Below are 24,657 nucleotides of genomic sequence, written 5' to 3'. Positions count from 1 at the left end.
CTTGATCGCGGGAGAATACTTACCTGAGCACTGCTTGCAGACTTCCTGCTGGTCGGCGAACCCGAAAGAGCGACCCTCGTTCAGCCAGCTCGTCGTAGCGATTGGCAACTGTCTGCAGAGCGAATATCCCAAGGAACCGCAGGAATAAGCGACCAGCGAACCGGGACGTGCTGGAATCTATCGAATCAACCATCTTCATACAACGAGGTATTATTCAAATGCATCTCTTTTTTTGTACTATATACATATACGATACTACCGGTAACGTAACGATATAATGATACATTATTGAAGTAAACTACAGACAGTTGGAGGGTTGGAGGGCACCGTTTGATAAGAAGGCTAGGATAGACTCATACCGCCATTAAGAAGAATCGTACTGCAGACTAGAAGGGTGTATTCGTCCGACGTTTTTTCTTCCATTTGATACACAACCTACAACAACGGCTAGGCATTTGGGGAAGAGCGAGATTCCGGACGGACGGATTCCGGTAGGATTAGGTTAGCATTTAGTGGAAATATTTATACACATACAACTTTTGATCCCATGCTCTCAACCGGTCTCAAGACCAACCAAGATTCGTAAGGTAAGGATTCCGTCAGATTCTTGGAATCTGTAAGTGAGGACAAATTTCGCCGCACTGCCCCATTCAAATCACTGCCGAAGCTGTCGGTGGACGACAGTCTGAACAGAAAAGGTCTGAAAGTATTGCCAGCCCATTGACACACACACAAACACACTCACTGTACACGTTTATCATCGTCACGTATCTTATCATATACACATTATTGTTCGCTTTTTGAACGTATTACACCTACCACAGCAGAATATGGTAGCGAATGTGTATTGCTTCTCGAAACGAAACTCCATTAAGTTGCCACGTTCTAGATTTGCGGCGCGCCTAGATGTATGCAATTGATCCCAAAAATCACTCCGATAGTATAACAATCACTGTATTGCATACATTTCGGCGCTTGCAATTAAAACGAAAGCTTCCAGGAGCATTGGCTAGGGAAGTAATACACTTTCGCTAGATAATAAGTCCTCCCAAAACATTGCTATCGCGTGTGTGTGTGTGTGTGGTTCAATGACACATTTATTAAGTAAACTTTACTGTAGTGGGGAAGCAAGCGCTGGGTAAAGTTTATACTCAACATATACACACTGCAAACACACACACGCACAACCGATATAATCTCATACCTTCCAAGCGCATTCTATAGACCGAAGGCTAAACAGCCTAAGGTGGGTGAGAGAGAAACTGTCCCAAATGCTTTTATCGTCTGCTTTTGTGCGCCGTATCTAAATGCGCGATTTAGCACAGATATTTCCACACATTTAATACACTCAATAATCTGATATCGGAGCGCAAGGGAGGATTGGGGAACTGAAAACGCCAGCATTGCATTTATTACACAGGTAGAGGAAGAACAAGAGCAGGCGGCAAAAGGACGAATCGGGTTTTGTTGGTTCGTCTGGTTCTGCTAAGGGATGCTGTCTAATCCACACCAGATAGTTGTGGCCGTTGGTAGAGGGTGATGAGTTTTTTTTTTACATTTTCCTTATCATTTGTACATACAAAGTGTTGTCTGGTGCGTGGCTCCAAGTAGGGACACAGATATTTCCGGTGCACAAATAGGTTATCGCTTGGACATATCCTTTGGGAGAAATTGTCGGTGTTTGCTGACCTCTGCCATTAGTGGACAATGTAGAACTAGAGCTCATCTTTTCTGTGACCACTTTGCGATAAGATTCTCATTATTTTCTTCGTTTCCTCCTCAAATTTAAGAATCCGACTTAAATTAATCAAATATCTACTGATGAGTTGGAGTTACCCGCCTATCTATTTCTCTGCCTGAGGACTCAAAGTTCTACAACTGTTTTAGATAATTTGTCCTCTAATTTTCTCCCCCTAAAAATTACGGTGTAAGGTCTGGGAGTTCTAGTTGTGTCTTTTGGAGCGAGTCCTGTATTCTTGTCCACCGATTGACGTTCAAAATGTATGCGCGTTCGATGGTCCTTCTTGACGGAAGATCGTCCCTAAAGTAGAAAAACCCCTTCATTTTAAAAAGCGAAACCTTATTTGTGCACCGAATCGAGTCCTAGCTGTTTAATTTACTTTTTAATCGTTTTTTTTTTTTCTCACGAAGTTAGGATGAGTGAAGTGAACAAATGTCATGCTTACTGCTAAAAAATACTCCAGCCATGCAAAGGAGCAAACCGTAACCGGTTAAACTAAGTTTGAAACGAAAATTTGCGAAACAAAAAAAAAAAATGAAGAAGTTGTCCAAAATCTAGTCATTCACAGCATGGTTTTGTGTTTCTGTTCGCTCACCGCAATTCCCACAATTCGTACCGCAACCATTATATGCCATATGAGCTAGCGTTTTAAAATGGTTTCAAGTTAAAATGGCTGCCGCCCACCACGTGCTGGCGAAGTAACAGCAAATAGCGTACCGCTTGAAAGGGAAGTATCAATTCCGAGGAAGTCTCATATAGCAATTATAAGCTACAGCCCAGAAATACACCGCCTGTAAGACTTCTTTCGTTTAGGGTTAAGTTTGATTGGGTAATTTAATGGTAGGAAGGAAAGGATTTAATTTAATATTATGATAAAACTTTAACTATTAAGCCACCGTTCCATCGTTCGGTAATGTGCTAGCTAGCTGAGCAGAATATGATCTGGTACTCTTCCCGTTACTTTGCAAAATTAACTTCCAATCGAGATGTAATATGAAGGAACCGGACACTATGGAAGAATGTTTGCTTTTTCTTACCTAATCGTGTTATTATGGGTGGAAGCAGAAAAATGAAGCTCTAAGCATATATATAAAAAAAAGCATAAGGAAACAACCCGCAAATCGTGATGTGAAAACAGCAGAAAAATCAATAAAATTAAATATTATCTAAAACCAGTACGACGAACTACACGGAGGTTGAACAGTGGTAGCTCTTTGACTCAACAGGACTTGTCTACCAAGAGAGATCTCGTCGACCATGGTCCAGAGTTCCCGAGTGGTTGTTACTTCAATTCGTTATTGGGAAACAAGTCTTCAAGAAACTGTTGGGGGAGAGAATATTGAAAGAAAACGGAAGAAAACCGTACCTTATACATTGCTGGGATTCGAATCCTTTATCGGCAGATGGAGCAATCTGGAGATAAAGTCGCCGGCTTCTATCATCATTAGGCTGTTTTCGCGGAGAGATCCTCTTATAGGCTCTGCGATATCGAGAACAGACAACCAGCAACTTCAAACAGTCCTCTAGCAGCAGAAGAGCCCAGCGTTATTTTCCCAGTCTTTTACTTATCGAACTTTTCCGTCGAGTTGGTTTGGATTGGATAAGAATTTTCCAATAAGGATCGAGTTTCTGCTCTTCTTCGATCGAACTCTTCTTGAACTGCTTGATTGATTAGAGTATAATATGGATTAATCCGGCTCAAGTTGTAAACTCCTCTAGCCTTCGACGTCCGCGATTTGTTCGGCTCTTTTATATTGTCAAATCGGATGCCTTCGAATGTGCTTCTAATTCATAATATTATTCATATTATTAATAGTAACAGTGGTTTCTATTTATTTAAGATAATGTTCCTATTTACCTTCGTCACGATTCATTCTTCCGCGGCCACTTCTACGGATCCTTCCCCACTAGGCACCCTCTCCTTTGCGTCCGTCTTTTCCTGCTCGCTAGTCAGCGCTGGATTAACGCTCATATCCGCCACCTGCTTGATTACCGTATCGATCCGATCCGGAAGCAAGTAAGCGATCGGTTCCAGTATCTTCTTCTGCCGCAGATACGTCACACCGTGTTTCTGCAGCGCGAGCACATTAATACCCAGCTGACTGGCGAGAGTGGCCGGTGGAAACAGGACGTGAATGCATCGCTGCAGATACGGAAGCAGGTCGTACGCAAAGCAGGAACAGAGCCGAATGAAGCATTCCCGCTCGGTCGGTGCGAAGGCTTGCTGCTCTTGACGATAAAAGCCAAGAATTCCACGGCAAACTTGCTCCAGCGAGCTTTCCAACAGTTCCGATACCATCGTGGCTAGTGCAACCGGTGAGCAGAGGCGTAGATCGTTGAAGATGGTCAGTATTTCGTTGCAGTAGATCGCTAGCGGTTCAAAATCGAGCAACGTTTCCGGTGGTTGAATCGAGCCGGACTCTTCTGGCCGCGCGCTACGATCTTCACGCTGCCGTCGGATCATACTGGGAACCTTGTTGATGAGCGTGTACCGTTCGATGTCCTGCTCGAACAGTGCGGTGGCACGTGCGAGCGAAACCCGGAACCGGTTACCGATCACCCGCACGAACACCGGTGCCACGAGCGCACGGAAATCGATACCTACCCGGCTGAACGATAGGCCAAAGTACATGCACTGGCCCAGTATCGTGTCGTACGAGGTGATATCGTTCGAGGCGAGATCTCGCTCCAGCGAACGGACAAACTCCATTATTTGGTCGTGTAGCCAGCTGTGGAAAATCTTTCCCTCATCGCCAGCCATACGCTCGTTGCCTAGGGATACGCCTAGCGGGCTGAAGCTATCCTCGTCGTCCGGGAAGATGGCCCGATACTGCGTGATGATGTTGAACAGATGCACCCGTGTTGCTTCGATCGTTTTCGTCAGGTGGGAGTGTGCATCGTCGGTCGGGATGTTTGCGAGCAAATCCTTCAGCCAGCTCGTGCGTGTTTGAAGGAACTTGAGCTTCAGCTCACAGGTAGAAAAGGCTTGCATTCGACGCAAATACCCTACCACCTGAAGACACTTCGGGAGCTGCAGATCGGTGCGCAACTGTGCCAACAGCTGCATCAGCATTGTGTGCCAAGCTGCTTCCACTGCTTCATTTATACTCTGCAAAATGAACCAGAATATGTAAACAAAGTGCTAAAGCTCACCAAAAACCCCACAAAAACCTTACCACTATAATGGGAATGTTGCCATGCTTCGACATCAACCGCTGTACGTACGACGACAGCTCCAGCGCCTCCTCGTACTTGCCCTCCCGTATACAACTGTCCATCAGCTGCGGCAATTCCAGTATCTCCAGCAGCTCCGCATTGCGCATCAGCGTCAGCGAATTTAGCCGCCGGGCCGCATTGATATCGGCCGAACCCTGCTGAAACGTTTGACACGCGGCAATAAACTTGGGCCACTTTTCGCTCAAACAATCGAGCTTCCGTTCCGTGTCGACAAACTCGCGATAGATTTCGCGCGAGCTTTCCGCCGTCCGGATGAAGGTGGGATAGTGCGATATGGCCAGATCCTGCGTTTGCTCCACATTCTGCCGATGTTCGTCCTGCAGGCGTACCTTTTCCTTTTTCAATTCTTCCGCCTTGTAGGTGCCGAGCTTGAGCAGATAGTCTACCACGTCCGAGGTGTCCTGGGATGAGAGGTCTGAAACGGTGCATGGAACCATGTGTTTACAGGTGTTTTTTTGATCCACAAATACTTTATTTGTTAGCTAAATCGACCACATACCTTCATAATCATCGGGAAAGATGAATTTTAGCACCTTATCGTTCTCGTAGTCCATTTTTGCGTGAATGTGTAGAACCGATTTGTTGACGATTTGTGAAATGCGATGACGTTTCTCGTTTGCCGAGCTGTCAAAGCCCGGCGAAGCACAGGGTGACCCATACGACAACAATTCAAATGGCGTTGTTTTGATATTTGAAATTCAGAGCACGTGGTCGTTATTCGTTAATTTGAATTTTTAGAATCATACGTGAAAGAAAATGAGGAAATTTTTGAAATTATTTTACCTGAATGATTTAGGTAAAATGCTTGATACACTTGGTACTCGATGCCGCCCAGGGGGACACCTAAAAAATCGAAGGAATGGAGATTCCAGGGGGCTCGCTCGACTGCATAGACTAAACATTCAACTCGCTGATTTAATTAATTAGTATTATGGTTATCGGGCTGGACTGTACTTACTTCCGAGCCAACGCAGTCCTGAATGCTGCCTACTAGATCCTGCCCCGTAGACTTGCGCCCCTCAGGTACATATTACGTCGGAAGCTACCAAGCTGGATTTGTTGGAGGGATATCCACGACCGACCAAATCTTCACGCTACGACGGATCTTCCAGAGGCGTCGGGAGCATCAGATCCCCACGCACCACCTGTGGCTGAAACGCGAGGCCGATAGGATTGTATTGAGGATCAATGTGACGAACTCAAAGTATACTTGCTTGTCGGAGGTTCTGACCGTGATAGGGTACGACTCGGAAGCAAAGTATTGGTTGGTTGCCTACAACGGGCTCCACAGACTCCTGAGACCGAGAATATTTCTACAACGCACGAAATGCGCCATATATCGCACACTGATACGGCCGGTAGTCCTCTACGGGCCCGATTCCTGGACTATGCTGGCGGAGGACAGCAATGCACGAACGGCAGATGCTGCGGACTATATTTGGCACCTGATGAGGATGCCGAACTGCTGCCTTTCCCGGTCAGCGACCCGTTCGCGTACGAAGCGTAGAGGAACACAGCTAGGCTGGTTGGCTGGATCAACTGGAGTCAGACCTGAGGGAGATCGGATGCAGCCAAGAACCATGTTTCCCGGAAACGCTTGGACACCAGCCCATGTTTTTTAGACGTGTGCTCAAAGGAAGGTCATCATATCTGCAGGTGTTCCTGCACTTCGATTCTGAAGACTTTTCTCAGCTGGTGCATGGGGTTCAGATGCTCTCCAAGTATTTGGTGATGATTTTGTCCATTGCTCCACATGTTGTGCCATCTCCTATATTAATTCCGGTCGAAAAGATACACTCAGCATAATCATAATTTCGAAATGGCCCAGCATCTTTTCTCACTATGATTACCCAGCGCCCAAGCTTCCCATTTCGTGTTGAATTTGTTTGCTGTTTTATTTCTCCTAAATTACCACACTAATCACCGGCTTATCAAGTAAAGACATGCACACATACATACATACGTCACACCCAGGACAGACATAACAGGACACAGGACACAGACAAACCATACCACACTCAAATCATCCATCTCCCCTATTGCATGCTTTTCATTCAATTAGCTAGGTCATTTTGTTGTTTCTGAATAACATTTGAGTGCGGAGTTCCATCAAGTACAATGCATCACTTTTGCGGGAACATCGAATGTGAGTATATCCGAATAAATATGGTATTCTGTTTTGTCTAAAAAAATAAAACAAAAAACAGTCAAAAAGTATTCCCCCCCCCCCCCTCCCAGGTCATTGTAAATTTGTGTGCATTCAGACGCGGATTTACGTTACAATACAATGGATGGATGGAGTTGGATGTTGTTTTGCCAATTTGACGACAATTTTGGTGTTAGACAATAAGATCTATCCGTTTTATGTTTTAAACCTGTATTGCGTAGCTCACACGGTTAGATAAATTCTCTATCAAAGACAAGAACCCGGTATTGACACAGTTTCTTCGTGCAAAAGGAGTTGGTTGTGCGTCCTTGACTAGTGTCCCATCTTGGGCTTGCAAGTAAATCGTATTCGCGCATATGCCTTCGCCCCCGGAAGATTCTTCCCCAACCTGCGTAGATGGCTAGCTGATCTCACAGTACACTTAAATATATGTGCTTCTCTTCTGTTACTCATTAGTAGTCGTTTTAGTGACAGTAGTAATAATAGTAGTTGTAGTAGTAGTAGTAGACACCGCGTTCGGATTTTTTTATCACTTACCTAACACAACAGGGATAGTGTACTACACTCCAGTGCGTACTCTACGTATATAATTTTGCCTATCGATCGTTCTAGTTGCGTTCAACATTCGCTTCTTAAACGTACTCTTCTTTAAATGCGTCTCATAATGATGATCAGCTCAGCTACCATATACAATCATACCACACACACACACACACTCAAAAACACACACACACACCCATTAGCGTAACGGTTTTCTTAGCACTCTTCAATGTTCTTGTCCATACAGATAAAATATTACTAAAATTGTAATCACACTTTCACAGATAACGAACCAGTAAACCGAGGTTGAGTCAATTTTTGGCCACGGACCAAGGGAGCAGAGCATGCATTTCACATTTAACTAACTTTGCTCTTCCCACCGTGCCGACGGCTGATGCCATTTTTTTTTTGTGTGTGCGTATTTGTGCGCTTTTCTTTTCAATCTATTTAATAGATCTTGTACGCCGTTTTGATAGTTTTTGTAGGTTTCTTCTTTTTTGTGCTGAGTATTTTGTGTAATCGAAATAAAAACAGTCCGTACGCGTATGTAAAAGCAAAATGCAATAAAAATGCTTTCAGTAGTAGCTTTCTCACACAAAACAGTAATAAGTCTCTCGCTTAAGTATGGCATTGGAAGAGGGCTTGAGTGCGCGGATACATTCCAAGGTTTCTCAGGCCAGTTCAACATTGTAACGCTGTATGTTAACATTAACCCTTCTCAACAAGGGAAAATCTACGCTCAACTCCGTAAAATACCAACTAAACAATGGAAAATGCCTGCATATACGATTTTGAGCTAGTGTTTAGTGCTGAGCCTGAGAAACCCTGTAAAACGCAGAGAGAGATAGAGAGAGAGAGAAAGAGATAGAGCTAGTATTTTAAAATTGCTTAGTGTTTAAATTTAAAACTATATAATCTAATAAACGATAAACGCAAATACTTGGCAGCGAATTAGAATGAATCAGTTAAGCGTGATTAATATTAAACGGTCGGTTTTCCTTCACACGAACCAAAATCGATGGAGGGATAGGATTAAAGAGCACCATAAAGAGCTAATAATTAAAAGTAAATCAGCATTACTCGCTCACCGGGACACTATTGCTTGCCAATATAGAGAGATTCAGTTTCCAGAGTCACGCGAATCGTTCATTTAACACTGGAGATGGAAGATCGAAACGACCGCCGTATAACACAATACTGCTAACGTTAGTATTATGCTAGTTTAATATTGCTGCTGTGTAGGTACCTGCCTGTACCGGGAATATGCTTACACGTAGCTCAGTTCTTTGCCCGACTGTGCTTTACAAGCACGACAAGATCTTCACTTCTTCTTGCTGCACCTTAACTGCCGACACGTATCATCAGGTCCGATATGGGAAGTTTGCAAAAAGGGGTTCGAATCGTTTCGAAGGTACATCTGTTGCCTTTGTGTTTGTTGCACTTTAGTTGTTCCACTGTTGCTGTTGTTGTACTTGCCGGCTGTGGCCGATGCTGCCCATCGCGCCATACCTCCCAGCACCACATCATACGTCCGGCTCAACGAACGAGGCAGGAAAGAGGCCCGTTTTGCCGGAACGGGCGTGCGTTCCTTTGTACCATCCGTTATCACGCTTTTTGTGCACCATCACAATATCACCGACGCGCAGCTCGAGCTCATACTCGCTGTTCGGTGGGTACGGGACGATACATTTGAATCTAAAGTAGAGGCAAAATAATGTTAGAAAAAGATTTACAGCTGACAAAAAGGTAGGCAAATTTGATAGGAATCTACCTTTCCCGAACGGATTGCGAATGGGACGATTTGGAGGCTGATTTCGACGGTGTTCCGTTGGCTGCCACGGTGGCAACGACGGTCGCCGTAGCGGAAGTGTGCTGTGATGGGCCGAGCTGCGAGATGATGGCGGAAGCGTCGAGGCTCTGTGACTTTCGATGGTAGATCTGGGACTGTTGCTGCTGCTTGGCGACCATGTGCGACGAGGACGTTGAGGCGGGTGCTTCGTGGGCAATGTGTTTTGGCATGGCCGTCACCACGGTGTGGTCGCCATATTTAAATCTAGGGAAAGGGGGCACGAATTGAAATTATTCAGAGCTCGTAAGGGCCCAGGTGTCTTCAACAATGCGGGACACGAGATATATTACAGTTGATGGACATTAAACCAAGCAACATACCCATGCATCGAGGGCCGCTCTTTGTGTGGTTTGATGCGCTGCGAGCCATACATCATCGGAACGTTTTCCCCTCGAACACCTGCCAGCGCGGGATGATTCGGTTGATGGTGGTGTTGCTGGCTCTGTTGTTGCTGCTGCTGCTGCTGCTGAATGGAATGTGTTGCACCACCACCGTTTATCATCAAATCCATCGGTAAATTCTGTAGCAGCTGACTTGGACACGAACCCGACCTGACAGAAACACACAAACAAAAGTAAAGATATTAATATTAAAGCTACTAAAACCCCGCGCTCGCACAACCATTTTCCCTTACCGTACGTGAACGGGATTGGCAATTTGTTTAAAGTGCGCTTTCGCCATCTGAGCTGGTGTGCCACCGGCAGCCAGTATCGCGGCGTCGGCCGCCCCTGCCATCTCTTCGAACAGTGAACTGTCGCTCGTATACGCCGGATTGGCTGTCCCACCCGAGCAACCACCGGTCGGTGATTTCGATCGTTTCATGTTGGTTAGCCGCTTCATCAAGCTGACCGCCGACGAATCTTTCTTCACCTTTCCCGTGGCCGGTGGTGTCGTCGCGCACGATGCATCCTGACCCGCAGATTGCTGCTCATTATTGGGCGATCCAGGACCACCGTCAGTAGATCCTTGCCGGCCGAAGATGGAATCGATGTACTTCATGCCCTGCTGTTGCGGTACCGCTGTTGTGTTGCGTGGCGGTAGCTCGGGTAGCTGCAGTGGTTGCTGTTGCGGAGAGGACGATCCACCATTCGATGGACTATTCATGGCACCGTTGGAAGAGCAGCCACCGGCCGACGCTGAGGAACCGGCGGTTTGTGGGCTGGAAACGTTATTCATCTTGCCCGAGGAGTGTGCGCTTGCGTTGCGAGATGTCGCCTAAAAGAGAATACATTGAAAACATTAATGGGAAATCGAATAATAATGAAAAAAAAAATATTCTCAGCAACATACCGAAGCACCATCTCTGCCTTTGTGAATGGCGACATAATTGCCCGGAAAAACGCCAGACTTTTTCTGCCAGTTTGTACCCTTGAACCAACCATCCTGGCAACGTTCCGTGACGTAATAAATTGCTAGAATAAGAGACAATAGGTTTTCAAAATTAGTATTTTTATGTCGTTACTGTCCGCCATTATACTTGCATCCTTTTTTAAGTTCCAACTCGTCCGGTTTCTGCGGTTTGTAAGGGTACAGCGCGATGTACGTGGTCGGTAGCTGCGGATGTTGCTGGTACATTTGACTAGCTTTCGTCACGTTGCACTTCTGGTAGGGAGTGGCAGCCGTTGAGGACGAGCCAGTCGTTGCCGCAGCAGTGTCCACCGGCTGACGTACCGTTTTCCCGTCGCCCACACCATCACTGTTCAGCATTTCCGTCGAATGTCGATGGGGTGTGGATTGGTTCGTTTGCAGTGCACCGCCGGCGCTGTTGGTTGGCAGTCCAGCCGTCGTAAGGGAATGTCGTTTTTCGCGATTTGCCGGATCGGAACGCGATTTCGATTGGTGCTGTTTGCCACCACCGGCAGCAGGCTGTGGTTGGAGGAAGTGCGCCGTAGGACTGCTGGGAGCGGTACTGGAGTTGGAGCTGGTCGTACTGGTGGAAGAGTTGGGACTGGTGGTAACGCTGGAGCTGGTATCGCTGCTGCTGGTGGCACTGGCATTTAAATCGAACGGTGTCGGAGGTACGGTTCGGTTGGAGTTGCTGAGTATGCTGGAATAAAATTCGATTCATAATTATTATACCAACTTAGTGAGGGTTTAGAAGACTTTCGAAACTTACTGCTTTAGCGATGAGTCCATCATATGCTTCGCCAACCCATTCATCTCGACAAACGATATCGGAAAGATGCCAATCTTGTCCGCAATCCTTCCCTCCGCCCAGTTCTGATCGACACGCCGCAGCACATGTATGAGAGCGCCCTTCTTAAACGTCAGACAGCCTTCCTCTTCCGATGGTCCCATGCGAAAATCGTACAGTGCTTTGCACTGCGGGAACGGCAACGGTACGATCACCTTGATGTGGTTCAGCGGTACCGCACCTTCCTTCCCATTTACCTCCCCCACGCACCAATTGTGATCGATTTTCTTCTTCAGTATTATAATGTCCCCTTTGCGGAAGCTGATGTCACTGGAAAGCGAAAAAGGAAAGAAAGCAAAAGGAAACAGTGGCTGTGAGAACGAGCAATACGAGGTGGTGGGTGGTGCGTCATAATGCAACCTGCGCTGCCAAGCTGCATTCCGATATATGCCCACACACACACACACGTACCTTGTTTCGCTGGAGGAAAAATCGTAGAACGCTTTTGCGTGTGGGATTTTCGACAGATCGAGCGATGCATTATTTGCGCCCGTACCAGTTACACCGCCCGCTCCAATAATGCGTGACAACGGTGGATGCTGGTGGTGGTGATGATGCTGCTGGGGATGGGAAGGGTGCAGCGCAGACTGCCCGTTGTCGCCCGTGCCCTGGGTGGACGATTTGCCTATTTTAGCACCGTGCACTCCACCCGATGATGGATGTTGGTGGTGCTGGTGGTGCTGCTGATAGTTGACCGCATTCGGTGCGGCGCCATGTGATTGATTGCGATTGCCCGTGGGTTTGCCGTTGTTGGTCGTCTGGTTTGTATTTTGGCTGTTCAGTTCCGCCGTTTTCATGCCTAAAAGGTGCAGGAAATGGGTGTAAGTGACTACATAATCGATAACGATGGATGCCTGGTGCTCGTCATACCTTCCAATATTCGCATCAGCAGAACATTCGGTGGCAGCTCGTCTATCCGCACCTCGACCAGTACGCGACACTCGGGACATCGTAGCTCTTGGTGGCTGGCAACGATTTCCTAGAGCGAAAAAGAAATGGTAAATAAATCATAAACATTCAGCTTTGGAGAAAATGTGTCACATTATACAACGCGACACACACGTTGCTGTTATCTTGCATCGAAGATAGACGACGACAATTAAACGATAACCTTAAATTCGTTCAACACGAGCAGGATGCGATAAGCGATGTGTGCAAACGATGAGTGAAATGAATAACACATCTTTCACATCAGCTGATTTTATTACATTTTTATGATTTCATGACACTGAAAGCGAACCCCGAATTGGATAGCCAATTACGATAACAAACAATTTTGGGCGAGAAAAAAAGAAATACATAACCCTTATCGACTAATTGCTTGCATTTGAGCAATTAAATCAAGTGGATGAGGTGTATTTAAGTGTATGTGAGGATTTGGCTAAAAATAAAATGCCAAGAAAGGTATGACTTAGTGCGTTTTAAATTATGCATTACTGCATACAGGCTGCTTCAAAGCAGTTCATGTTGAAGCAATTCAGTCTGAAGGTCCTTTTGCACGGCTGCATGTTTCATCGGAAAGGAAAACAAAGAACATGCAACAGGTACCGTTCAAAGTTAAACTGTGTAGCTATCGATTGAGCTAATAAGTTATTATTTAAGGCGTAGCATGACCTAAAAGTTCGTCCAGACCAAGAGGAGAGAAGAGAGAGAGACATAGGGTTTGTTGTCAAAAGCTTGTTTAAAGTATTCCAGAAGGTTCCAAATACTGCTACCAGTTTGACCCAGAAAAGAAATCAACTCAATAGGAAGGCAGGTTCAAGCGGATTATTTCACTTTGTTTGCACTGGAGAGATGAACTTGACTGACTTTTCTTCAACCTTACTCTAGCGAAAGGCATCCGACATTTCGTAGGGAAAATCTCAAGGACTCTGGTCTGTAAGTCAATCCGCATCTTGACATTGGCTTATATCATGTACATAATTATTTTGATTCTTCTCTATGTTTCTGGTACCACTTAGTCGTGTTCTAAAGGATGGTGCTTAGAAGGATCTTGTCCCATGTTTTTGTTGGAGGACAAAGGAGAGCGAACTCTTCGACCATGTACAACTCCTTATTATAATAAAGCGAATTGGACTCGCTAGGCTTTCGGGAAGTGGGTAACATCCATAGAATAACACCGGACGACCAAACCGCCAGAAAGGCCCGAATAATAGATTGGCAAACGAGGACATTCGATTGCCGTGAGCAATTCACACGAGTTTGGCAGCATGTGAAAGCAACAAATTGAAGTATATATAATAGTAATTTATTATACTCTCAGCTAAATTATTTATTTACCCTACGTCAGATCTCTATGCTGACCATCCAATAATGTTAATAAATAAAACTTCACATTTTTTAAACCGTATTGCCCTGCTCAAACGCTCCCTCTCGTGTAGCAGCACCTTAATGCGGGAAAGTCACAAGACACATCTGAAAACCCGTGACGACATGGCCTAGGCCGAAACCACTTCCCGGTTAGATTACTGGAAGCTGTTGGCTTTCGTGGGATGGTTGAGCTAGCGTATCATACCGGTTTGCGGTAAGAACTGTGTGTGACCGCACCACGCATCTCACCATCCCGCCAGTAAAGATGTTAGACTTTCTTTTACTTTCTATGTTGCGAAACAAAGTGCAGGCCGCGAAGAAACCATAACGAAAGCCATGTGTGTTACGCGCGGGTTGGGCAATGTGTGCATTTAGGCAGCGGGTGTTTTAGAGGCGCATGAAGTTGCCGTTGTTGCAAATGTGCACGATGTGATCTGTAGGGTGCAAGGGAAACATGTTTTTCACGCCTAGCAAAAAAAAGGCACACTTCCACACCACCAGACCAGCAAGAAAAGAAATAACCCCAGGCAGTCTAAGCAAATCGACACAAAGTTTAGGTGGCGAACGTCATTCGTGCTGCTTCGGATGAAAAAGAGTTTCCGTTTTTCAATGTGGATTTTTTGTTGTTGGCCCAACAAAGTACAACAGCATATGCAGCAAAATATAAAAATGATCTTTTTTTGCGGACGTTCTTTTTTTCATTCGAGATCATTATAATTACCTTTGCAATCAACTGCAATTCTGTACTGCAGAAAAAAACGCTCAAATAAAAACCACCAAGTCAGTACTTTAACGGAAAGAACAAAGAACATTTTTCACATCTTCGTACGAAAAAAAAAAATTAACACAAAAACAAAGAAGTGCAGAGTTCGTTCATTTGTTTGAATTTTTTGTAAGAGTATTTTAAGTATGTTTTTTTTTGTTTGGCTCGTTTATGAGCTGCGACATAAAAAGGGCAAAATACAGGGTTCTTCATTTCGTGTTTTTCCTAAAAAAATAAAAAAGTTCTTACAGTCAGGAGTTGGGTTAAATGTAGCAAAGAATAGCATAGTATAAAGCGACACGTTTCACAATGATCCAACTATCTGGAGCAATAGCATATTTTTTACATAGGTCAACAAGTAGTATGGCATAAATTTGAATACTTTAAGAGGGAATAAAGGAGCAAATAATCGTTCAACTAATTTATCTGAGTGTGCTACACTCCTGGAACACTTTGTAATACATGTTTCTTAGACTTTTTACAATTTTGTTTTGTCTATCATCTTCTTCTTTGGCACTACAACCTCGAGACGTCTCGGCCTGCCATTACTGGCCTTCTTTGACTTTTTTTTCCACGTAGCTGGATAGTTAGTCCTGCGTACGGGGAGGCGGTCTGTAAGGGACTTGACCCCCATTTGAAATGCTAGATACAGTAACATTATTTTGCGAAATTTCTAAATGCCTCATATTATTTCTATTTACCCAACATTTTATTTTTAAATCTGCATTTTAGACCATTAAACTACATTTTTCCTATGCTAAATAATATAATTAGAAGTTAGTTTTACATTTATGTTCAAGTGCCATATAAAAGTAATGCGAGAAGTCCGTTTACAAACCAGTGAAAGCCATCTGGATATAGGTTAGCAATTTGGCCAACACAATGTTGAAAAGTATACAAAAAAAAATCCAAAATAATATAAGTTTTCTAAATAGTAGTAAAACATTTAAATTTAGAAATTTAAATAAATTTCATCACGAATAAAATTTTATTTTAAAGCAATACAGCCAAGCCGTTCTTTATGAATAAAAAAAAAAAATTATTTTATTTTGCCCATCTAAAGAAAACTGCAAAATGAACAACCCTGTACCTTTTTTACGATCTAAAACAAGAGGGCATTAACATGTACGTTGAGAAATAATGAAATTTAAATTGTGCGATTACCGATACGGGGATGTTATTTATTTTGATGAAGGAAACAACACATTCTTTGCAAAAAGGATGAATTGAACATGCTTGAAACGAACTGTTGGTTGCAATGTTATTTGAACAGCACAATTTTTTTGCTCACATTTGCAAACCAATAACACAGTTTTGCTACACCATTATTACGTTAACGAGAGCACCCTTCTGGAGCGCATTATTTTTCCAATAAAGTTTCACTTATTATCCCAATGTGATCCGCCCTATCCTGAATCCCGCGTGCTCCACAGCCGCCTTCATCGGCTACTCGGTTCCAGCGCTGTCACAGCTGCCATTTGCCATTTCTTAGCGGTCTCTTTGGCGGAGATCGGCCGAGCGAACGAACGTGCTGTGTGAAGGTGGGCCGGCCGCGACTGTCTTGCGGTGGTTTCTCCCGCGTTCGCACAAAACCCCCGCTGGTGGAGAACTTGCACGCACGGCTGGGAAAAGAATGCCGGAGCACGCTTTGTCCAGTGGTGACTGGTTGGCCTACACCGCAGCACCATTGCATAAACCAAGGATATGGCAAAGGGAAGCTGTGCAAAAGAAGCATACCACCGTCACACAGAAGAAAGAAAGGAAAAAAAAAACGCCGCTCAAGTTGCTCCAGCCGTAGCGCGGTTTGGAGCAGAAATCCGGTTCGAAAATAGTATCGGAGGTTGATCCGAAGTACAAAAGGGCGATACTGTGAGGTCTGCTTGTACGAGGGGCAAAAAGATGCAAATATGGGCGTCAGTGCAACAATACAGGAATACCAGTTGATGCTCATGACGTGGAGCACAAGAGACATCATCTGTAGAAAACTGTTACTGTGCAAAAAGAGCACAACAAATTTATGTATCAAGACGTAAGACTCTAAGATGCTGATGACATCTTAAGACACACACACAAAAACTCTTCTCCTTAAGAGGTATGATGCAACTCGAGCAATATGGACACAAGAGCTGTAGACAGCGCAGGAAAAAAACGCAAAAAATCCGTAGCCGGGTGAATCATGTGAAACAGCCGCAAAGACCTTCGCGATAACCAAATGCACGAACCGAATTGCCCAACCTGCGTTAAACATATTAACGACGGGGGTCACTAAAAAAACGCTCAACTTTTAAAACCATTCCCACACCAGGAACAACTGACACCCGGATGATGCACGTGTTTTGCAAAGCTAAACCGGTTTGATGACGTTTTATTAGAAGGCTCTCTCTCTTTCGGGCTGCCGTTCCAACCGATTCCATTTTCAAAAGTGTTAGGACGAACAACAGGTTTAATCTTGTTTCCCCGAGGGGGGGACAGTAAGTTTGCAAAAGAAAAGTAAGCCATAAGGGCGGCACAACGGCGAATTTGAATATGGATTTCTTCGAGGGAAGACATATTAAACATTTAGCTAATTTAGCAGCGCAAAGGTTCTTCGTTGCTTGATTGCTATGTTTATTAGAAGGTCCTGATTATCATTATTAGCCTCAAACACTTGGATATACAAGTCCTGAATCTGTGATTTAATTTTCTTATTTATTAGATATTAGAATTCCTATTATGATAGGTCTAATAGGATTTGGTATCATGAGCTTACCGGCCCATAGTGAACAAAGATTAACTGGAAAAGATGCACTAGTGATCATTAACGATACATAATATATTTTATGATCGACATGAAAGCTTTAAATTTAACTGGAAAATAATCGAAATATTTTAACGAAATCGGTAGGGAAGATTTGATGATAAAAATGGCCTGTTATATCAGCAAGAATAATGTTTTGATCGCAATTTGAAATTAAACATTACAGAGCGGTAAGTAGTGTTCCGAAGAAAAAAAGATAGATAGATATTGTCTTCAATAACGTATCCTAACGGAAAGGATTTAATCGCCTCGTAAAGGATTTAGGAAGAGAAAGATCTGTATCAAAATGCCTAGGTTCAGTGCAAAACAATCATAATTTGGTTATCAAAAAACAGGATGATTTTATGTACAAATTTCATAAATTCAAATGTAAACAAAAAATGGATGTAGTTACGTAGAAATGTAAAGTTAATCTCCTTAATATTACCCATAAGAATAAAGTAGATTTTTTTTTATCAATGATAAATAATAAATTGAATACAAACAAAGAGGCTTAGAAGAATTCAGAAGTATAAAAAGCAAATAATAAATCTACAATAATAGGAGCTAAACCACGCCCTCGCTTGATTGGCCACCCCTGTAGTTTTTTTTAAATTACTTATAGCCACAAACATAACAATATGGAGGCTGAAATAAAAAAGGCTTTCATTTAAATTAACCTTCAAAAAAACTTGTGAAAGATTTTACAATATTGCAATGCAGTCCAGTATATTATTGTACAGTATAATAAAAAAATCAAAATCTTTCAGATAAACTTTAAAAAAAGAAGATACATTTAATGAACCACATTTAAATTTTTGTTCGATGTTATTAGTCTAATCAAATTTGGCCTATTTTTTTAATGTTAAGAAACATTTGTCTAAAAATGGCTATATTAAAAAAACGGAAAATCGATTTAAGACTCGCATGGGTCTTTATCTGTAGAGACTGGTGTTATAGATAATTGGTATACAAGTGTAACAAATCATAAACCCTAAGGTGCATAATTTGCGGTATGATAAATAATTTAAGTAAATCAGCTTTATCCTATTCCTTCAATTTGATTTGCCAAATTAAAAAAAAAAGAGTATCTTAGGCACTACCCACAGTCCAATTTAAATTACACTTCTTCAAGAATATATTCTCCCGATTCAAAATCTTTGACCTTTTCGCCTAAGCACAGAACGAAAAGCTTTTAGCGGCGAGCGAAGGGGTTCATCCATGCGGTCGTGACCTTTAAAAAGGATGGGTTGGTTTTTTGGTCGTGCATGTAATACAACTGCAACACAATTTCGCCCGAAGGAAAGCGCGTCAAAGGTGCGTCAAATTTCTGCTCCAATTACATCCAGCAGTACCGCGAGCAGCCGGGGGTGTACACACACACACACTCACATACACTGTTCGAACTGGTGCGGTTCGGTTGCAGTCAGCCATAACCAAATAATGATTGGTCAACAATTAGCGTCGAGCAATTTTTGGGGAGTGCAGTCGTTGCAATTATCGGCAAACGGCGAAGAACACCTTAACCCGAGCCACGTACTTGCTGCTGCTGCTGCCCACTACTGTGCTCCCGGTTGGCCATTTGTAACGCTCCCCCTGTGGAATGTGTTTTCCCTTGCCGGGAGGATCACCTTTCCGAACTAGAAGAGGCACAACCCAGCCGCCAGCAGCAACCTTTTCTCCATTATTTCGTTTAGAAGCAATTTTCTCAAGTGCATGTTAAATGTGTGGCCAAGCCGATTTTACACTTCCTTTGCCTTTCTCAGCGCTGCCGCCTCGGACCTCCTCTTGGGGCATCTTTTCAGGGCCGTTTACGCGGAAAAATATACATCCCAATTAGCATTATTCATAGGCAAACAGACAGTGAGAGAGTGAGACCCACAGAAACCAAACCACAACAACATACGCACCACGAAATTGGTCGAAGAATTCCAGCGCATTCCTTAGTCCATCGAAAAGTGCTGGTGGCGTCAGAGGAGTGCTGGCTGTATGAGTGTTTATTTGAACGGTCAAGAAGTCAGGAAAGAAGCGTGCAACCCCTTTGCGCCGACTTTGCGTACAGAGAAACTCGGCGGAGACCTGAGCGAACCGGTCGTTTGGGTTCTCGGGGAGAGACCGGATTTGAATGTGCAGGGGATATAAGATTAGGACCGCCAAAAAGATTCCTTCCAAAAAGCAGTAGATGGGGAGAGGTGAGAAGGGAACATGGGAAGCCTGTGGGGAATGAGGAATTGTATTTTTGGCAGACGGTTTTTGTGACATGCATAGATAAAAACCCGAAACCGGTGGTACCGGTGCGAAGGTGCGAAATTCGAACCCCGCGGAAAGGTTTGATTGAATCATTCGAACGGAATAAAAGTTACTGGAGGGGGAAGAGATTTGTGGGGATGGGTGCAGAAGTTTGGAAAATAAATATAAAATTAATCAATATTTTGCACAGCAGGTGGTCGTGTGAAGCGGGAAGTAGCTTTTCATCGAACAGGTTAAACCGCGGTTGCGTATGTTTGGTAGGAAAAATATTGAAAGTGGGATTCTACAGCTTTATCGCTTAATGTTTCACATGTTCACAGCGATGATTTATGTTGTATTTTTCCGGTAAAAACATTGATGGAACATAAGCACAAGTTCGGTTCAATCATTTCTGGACTGAAATATTATAGTCATTGCTGAAGCATTAAAAGTTTTTTTCCATAGTAAAGGCTAGGGCTAGAACGTTTGAACAACGTCTTCCAGGGTGTATACACAAGGTATTATTTTGCTTATTAAAATTGCATACTTTCAATTTTGTGAGATAACTTTTGGAAGATGATAACGGGCAAGAAGCCACTTCCACATGCCCACACAAAAAGACTCGTTTTTCGGTTGTTGTTTTCAAGTAAGAACAGCAAAGCATTCTTGGTGTACGAAGACGTTAAGTTGTAGGAGAGTTGCGTTAACCTTTCCCTTCAAGTATCCTCTTAGAAAACATCATAAATAGTGAAATCTGGTGAACGAGCCGGTTGTCAGTGGTTAACGCCGTATTTTGATATTAAAATTGAATGTCAGACGGACCGCGTGGTATATTGCCTAGCCTTTCGAGAGCAAATAGTCGTTTCCATTCCATATTTGATTCCTTGTGATAGAAAATCGAGTAACCTGACTCGGATATGGCTCTTCTTGCTTCTTTTTTACAACGCGCTGAAATACTCGCGAACGCATCACTAACCCTATCACCCTATCTCAGCTTGAGCCTCTCATGCCTCCTCGCTCCATGTGGACGCGGCCTATAAAGAGTTTACGGGCTAGGCCGTCCGGTGCCATTATCATGACATAACCAACACACCGGAATATTGCGAGTCTATTTCACACCAAAGTAGTAAGATCCCTCTTTTCTCTCCAGATCAGAATACTTCTGAAGCTCTTGGCGACTAGGAGCAATTCGTCAGTTAAGTATTTAGAAGTTAAGTATTTAGAGTTGAAATGTTTTTTCTCAGATTGAAGTATCGCCGGTTGATGAACTACCTCAGTGTGCTTACCATGTATTTGGTAAAATTTTAAGCTTCACTTCATTCGGAACTTCAATCGGACTTCAATTCCTTCGACTATTTCCGGCCAACTGACAAACCATTTTTGATAAGTTGTTTCTTGTGCCCAGTTAGCAAGAAGATGTGAAAGGCAATGTGTGAAAAACAGAATCATGATTGTCCTCAAAGTTGAATAACCGTTCGATTTCCGTTTGAGGGACTGTATCTCAACAAGTGTGGTACAGATCAGCACCATAAACAGCTTATTTTAATAACTATCTTTGCCTCCCTGCACATCATGCTCACACAGCAATGGCCTGTAGGGGCATCAAAACATCAGAACCACCAGTAATGTAACTTTCAACGAGAATACAGAATTTTGATTTCGAATAAGGAAATCCTGCTTGCTACAACACCACCCGAAAGCTCATTTGCATCCGACGTATTCACGCCAACCATTCAACACAGGATGAAAGTATTTAACAAACCAGCAACATTGTGCAAAGAATTGGATATTTTTAGAACTCTTTAAGTCCACCGAAAGCCTTCCAACCCCCCCCCCCCCCCCCCCCCACATAACCTTGGTTCTGTGGACTTGGTGGATGGCCTCTTGGTGCGACGATAAAAGCAAAGGCCGGAAACGAAACGAAAGCGATTGAAAAGATCGAAAGATCCTTTCGCTTTGATTTCATCGACTTAATAATAATTGTGCTCCACGCTGGATGGATGGAGCCGTCCAGCTTCTTGGCCGGTAACCTTAGCAACTTGCCGGAGAGATGCTGGGCAAAGAATAAGTAGCTGGAAGCGAAAAAAAAAACAGTAATCACCTTTTCCACTGCTCCACGACCAACCAAACATTCACCAACACCGATCGGTACAATTATCGATAAAAGCCGATTCGGTACCCAGCATCATTGGGGGGCTGAGGCAAGCCGATCAGAAAAATTCCACTTCCGGGCAGTTTATTTTGTATAAGTAAGTAAACTGCGTAACCTCCCACCCTTCTATAGTAGGGTAAGAATTTTTGGCCAAGGAAACCATGGTTCTTTCTTCGATTCTTCATCCCAAGTGTGTGTGTGTGTGTGTGTGTGTGTGTGTGTTTGTATACAGGTATTATTAAAATGAAATGCCCATTCACAAAAGGCAACGAGAAAAAAAAACAGCAATATCACGATCGACGTACTCATCTTCCTCCTCACGATCGTCGGCGCGCGATCGCGAACGGGGTGTGAGAAGGAAACCGCGCAAAGATGAAGTAAAGCAGCGAAGGCAAGTAGGCAATGTGTGTAATGTTGGGGTTGCGATGGTAATGTGCTTTTCCGCGACTTGCCAAGCCTTCTTCTTTGTGTTTCTCTGTGTGTGTGTGTGTGTGTGAGTGTGTGTGGCGGAGATTCTTTCTCAGATCTTTCGGTTCTCTTGTGGTGGTACCAAGATTTCTCAGGCTCTTCTGACTCGGACGGGGAACGGCGCAGGTGACCTTACTGAAGTGGCAGGTGGGGTGTGTGTGTGTATGCGATGGTATCAAAACCGGAGATATACATCAAAATTCCAGCATCGCAAATGAGCTAGACCTCCGCCCCAACTTTCCCTCCCCCTTCTTACCACCCCTACTCCGCGAAATCTTCGCACTCTTCGTTCCGTTGTTGCCCGCTTTGCTCTCGTTCTCGCTGGTGCTTGCTTGCGATACGGATCTATGGAAGAGGAGCATCAAAGCAGGGCCAAGAGTACACCAAGCTAGCGCTAGAGTACTTCTGACACATTTTTCCGTACGCAAATCACGCCGCGGTTACGCACTGAGAAATCCCACGGTTGATCCTGGCAGGAATCATCCCGTCTTAATCCTCGATTTATCTCTCTCTCTCTCTCTTCCCCTCTAGCTGCGTGTCCGCGTAGCACGACTTAACCTGATCCGTCTTCCTTCTAAAAGGTGTAACTGATATACCTTGTTTTTTTTTTTTTGCTGGGCAGTGTTTTTGTAGGTTAAAGGGAAGAAAGTATAAGGTCGAAAAGTACGTACCTCGAGACATTTCCGGCAGAAGGTATGCTGGCAGGGAAGCACTTTCGAGGAAGAATCCAACCGTTCCAGGCAAACGGAACATTCCAGCAGATCGTTCAGCAACCGCTCGTCCATGTTGGGACGTCTTCGCTGTTTCCTTTCCTTCGTCGTCCCGTACACACGCACACACACACACACTATCTCACGCACGCACTTGCTTCACGGAGGCGCCCTTTCTTTTGCTGGACCCTTTTTAACGCACACTAACGCACGGACCACCGAACGCACTTTAAACGGGATCTAGGCCCGGCACTCGAAATTCTTGGAAGCACTCTTCTTGGGCGACGATGAAGAAGAGGAATGGACTTTTCTGTTGTTTTTTCTCTCGAGTGAAGATACTCCCTCCCCAAAAAAAACACTCGCGTATCGCTTTTACAAGGATTCGGGCGCACAGCCTCCTGTTTTCGCACTTAGAACAAAACTCGGTCGGTTGTGAGGCGGCAATCTTAGCAGCCTTTTCTTTTGCCCTTCACTTATCTTCTGCTATCACACTTATTGCTATGCTTCGGACTTTCTTACGTATCGATTGATTGCATCGGAGTGGTCATATCCCCGTAAGGCAAGGCAAAAGAGGACCTTCTTTTTCTTACTGCTCCGGCGTTGCACTCTCAGCAGCATTCCACGGCAAGGCTGTACTAGGCGAGCCCCCTCTGTGTCCCGACGCAACCAAACATCAACACTTTTATTTGGTGTAACTTTTTCACTGTAACCGTCTGCCCCCCGGTAAACAGGTACACAGCACACCACGCCACTGCTCATCGGGCCCCACTAACCGACGCGATCCATCCGAGCGGCCGAGGTGCGGGAGTCGACTTTTTTCTTCGCATAATTAGCCTGGAATGTTGTGCATTATGCTGACGGGACGACCCATTTTCTTGTCGCCGCAATTCGAACCTCCCAGCAAAAGGGGCACTGGCGAAACGAATGCTTTACTACGCTTACTTTTATGCTAACTGTTTAAGCTCGACAAATGCAGCGCATTCCATTGATGCTGGTGGCTTGGCCCAAGAATTTCACTGCATCACAGCTAAAAACGCCTACAAAAAAACCGCGAGATAGGGACGCACACAACAGTCCATCACTGGGGGGAGACTCACTTCTGGCCGCACAGACCGTTTGCCAACACGTATTCGCGTATGGATGATTATTGCGCTGGAAACAATACACTTTTGCAGCCACCTTAAGGTTGTAGTTAGGTGTTGCTGAAACGCCTGGGCTGAGGATTTCGAAGAGGGAAAGAATTCTTGCTTTGCACTGGCCCGAGCGACGTGTGTGCTTCGGTGTGAGCTTTTTTTTGCTTTGAATTTTTTTCTTTTGAGCTGGCTTTTTAATCTGACAGCTGTCCGTTCGCTGTCAGGTTGGGTCGTGTTGCGCTGCGGCGGCCATGTTGAATTGCATCAAAACATGTTTTCAATTCAATTTTGTAAAAAAAACACATTGAGAGATTTTAAGTCTACAAATAATATTGGCATTAGTTCAGAAAACTCAAGTTTTTTTCAGTTTTCAAATATTTTTAGAAGA

General features: G+C 44.2%; 3 protein-coding genes across 3 annotated transcripts in view; 1 reads left to right on the top strand and 2 right to left on the bottom strand.

The window, feature by feature from the left end:
• Positions 1-2,919, top strand: part of LOC118503531 (tyrosine-protein kinase-like otk) — a 72,528-nt gene extending 69,609 nt beyond the window's left edge. The window contains exon 12 of the mRNA XM_036036917.1: positions 41-2,919. Within this exon, the coding sequence (XP_035892810.1) occupies positions 41-148 (108 nt within the window). The 3' untranslated portion in view covers positions 149-2,919. The remainder of the gene's footprint in view (positions 1-40) is intronic.
• Positions 2,920-3,545: 626 nt separating this feature from the next.
• LOC118503526 (conserved oligomeric Golgi complex subunit 8) lies at positions 3,546-5,609 on the bottom strand. The gene is made up of 3 exons (XM_036036911.1): positions 5,478-5,609; positions 4,918-5,393; positions 3,546-4,850 (listed from the first exon to the last, which is right to left on the bottom strand). Exons 1-3 carry the CDS (start codon positions 5,530-5,532, stop codon positions 3,612-3,614), a joined length of 1,770 nt encoding a protein of 589 aa, XP_035892804.1. The 5' UTR covers positions 5,533-5,609; the 3' UTR covers positions 3,546-3,611.
• Positions 5,610-6,854: 1,245 nt separating this feature from the next.
• LOC118503525 (E3 ubiquitin-protein ligase SH3RF1) lies at positions 6,855-24,531 on the bottom strand. Its single transcript, XM_036036910.1, has 10 exons — positions 23,098-24,531; positions 12,599-12,707; positions 12,140-12,527; positions 11,651-11,998; positions 11,016-11,581; positions 10,825-10,946; positions 10,169-10,749; positions 9,855-10,085; positions 9,457-9,738; positions 6,855-9,380 (listed from the first exon to the last, which is right to left on the bottom strand). The coding sequence occupies exons 1-10, from the start codon at positions 23,209-23,211 to the stop codon at positions 9,209-9,211; spliced, it is 2,913 nt and encodes a 970-aa protein (XP_035892803.1). The 5' UTR covers positions 23,212-24,531; the 3' UTR covers positions 6,855-9,208.
• Positions 24,532-24,657: the final 126 nt, after the last annotated feature.

This window comes from Anopheles stephensi, chromosome 2 (assembly GCF_013141755.1).
Source record: "Anopheles stephensi strain Indian chromosome 2, UCI_ANSTEP_V1.0, whole genome shotgun sequence".
Lineage (NCBI taxonomy): Eukaryota > Metazoa > Arthropoda > Insecta > Diptera > Culicidae > Anopheles > Anopheles stephensi.
The sequence above is the reverse complement of the archived record's forward strand: the minus strand, read 5'-3'. Positions and strand labels throughout refer to the sequence as shown.

What these genes read in the sequence shown, in the direction of transcription:
- LOC118503526 (XM_036036911.1), bottom strand. Translation starts at nt 5,532, where the DNA reads ATGGACTACGAGAACGATAAGGTGCTAAAATTCATCTTTCCCGATGAT. An exon ending in CTTTCCCGATGATTATGAAG is followed by an intron (nt 5,394 to 5,477) that starts GTATGTGGTCGA and finishes GCACCGTTTCAG; the next exon opens with ACCTCTCATCCCAGGACACC. An exon ending in GCAACATTCCCATTATAGTG is followed by an intron (nt 4,851 to 4,917) that starts GTAAGGTTTTTG and finishes TTCATTTTGCAG; the next exon opens with AGTATAAATGAAGCAGTGGA.
- LOC118503525 (XM_036036910.1), bottom strand. Translation starts at nt 23,211, where the DNA reads ATGGACGAGCGGTTGCTGAACGATCTGCTGGAATGTTCCGTTTGCCTG. An exon ending in TTTTCCTCCAGCGAAACAAG is followed by an intron (nt 11,999 to 12,139) that starts GTACGTGTGTGT and finishes TTCGCTTTCCAG; the next exon opens with TGACATCAGCTTCCGCAAAG. An exon ending in GAGCGGCCCTCGATGCATGG is followed by an intron (nt 9,739 to 9,854) that starts GTATGTTGCTTG and finishes CCCTTTCCCTAG; the next exon opens with ATTTAAATATGGCGACCACA.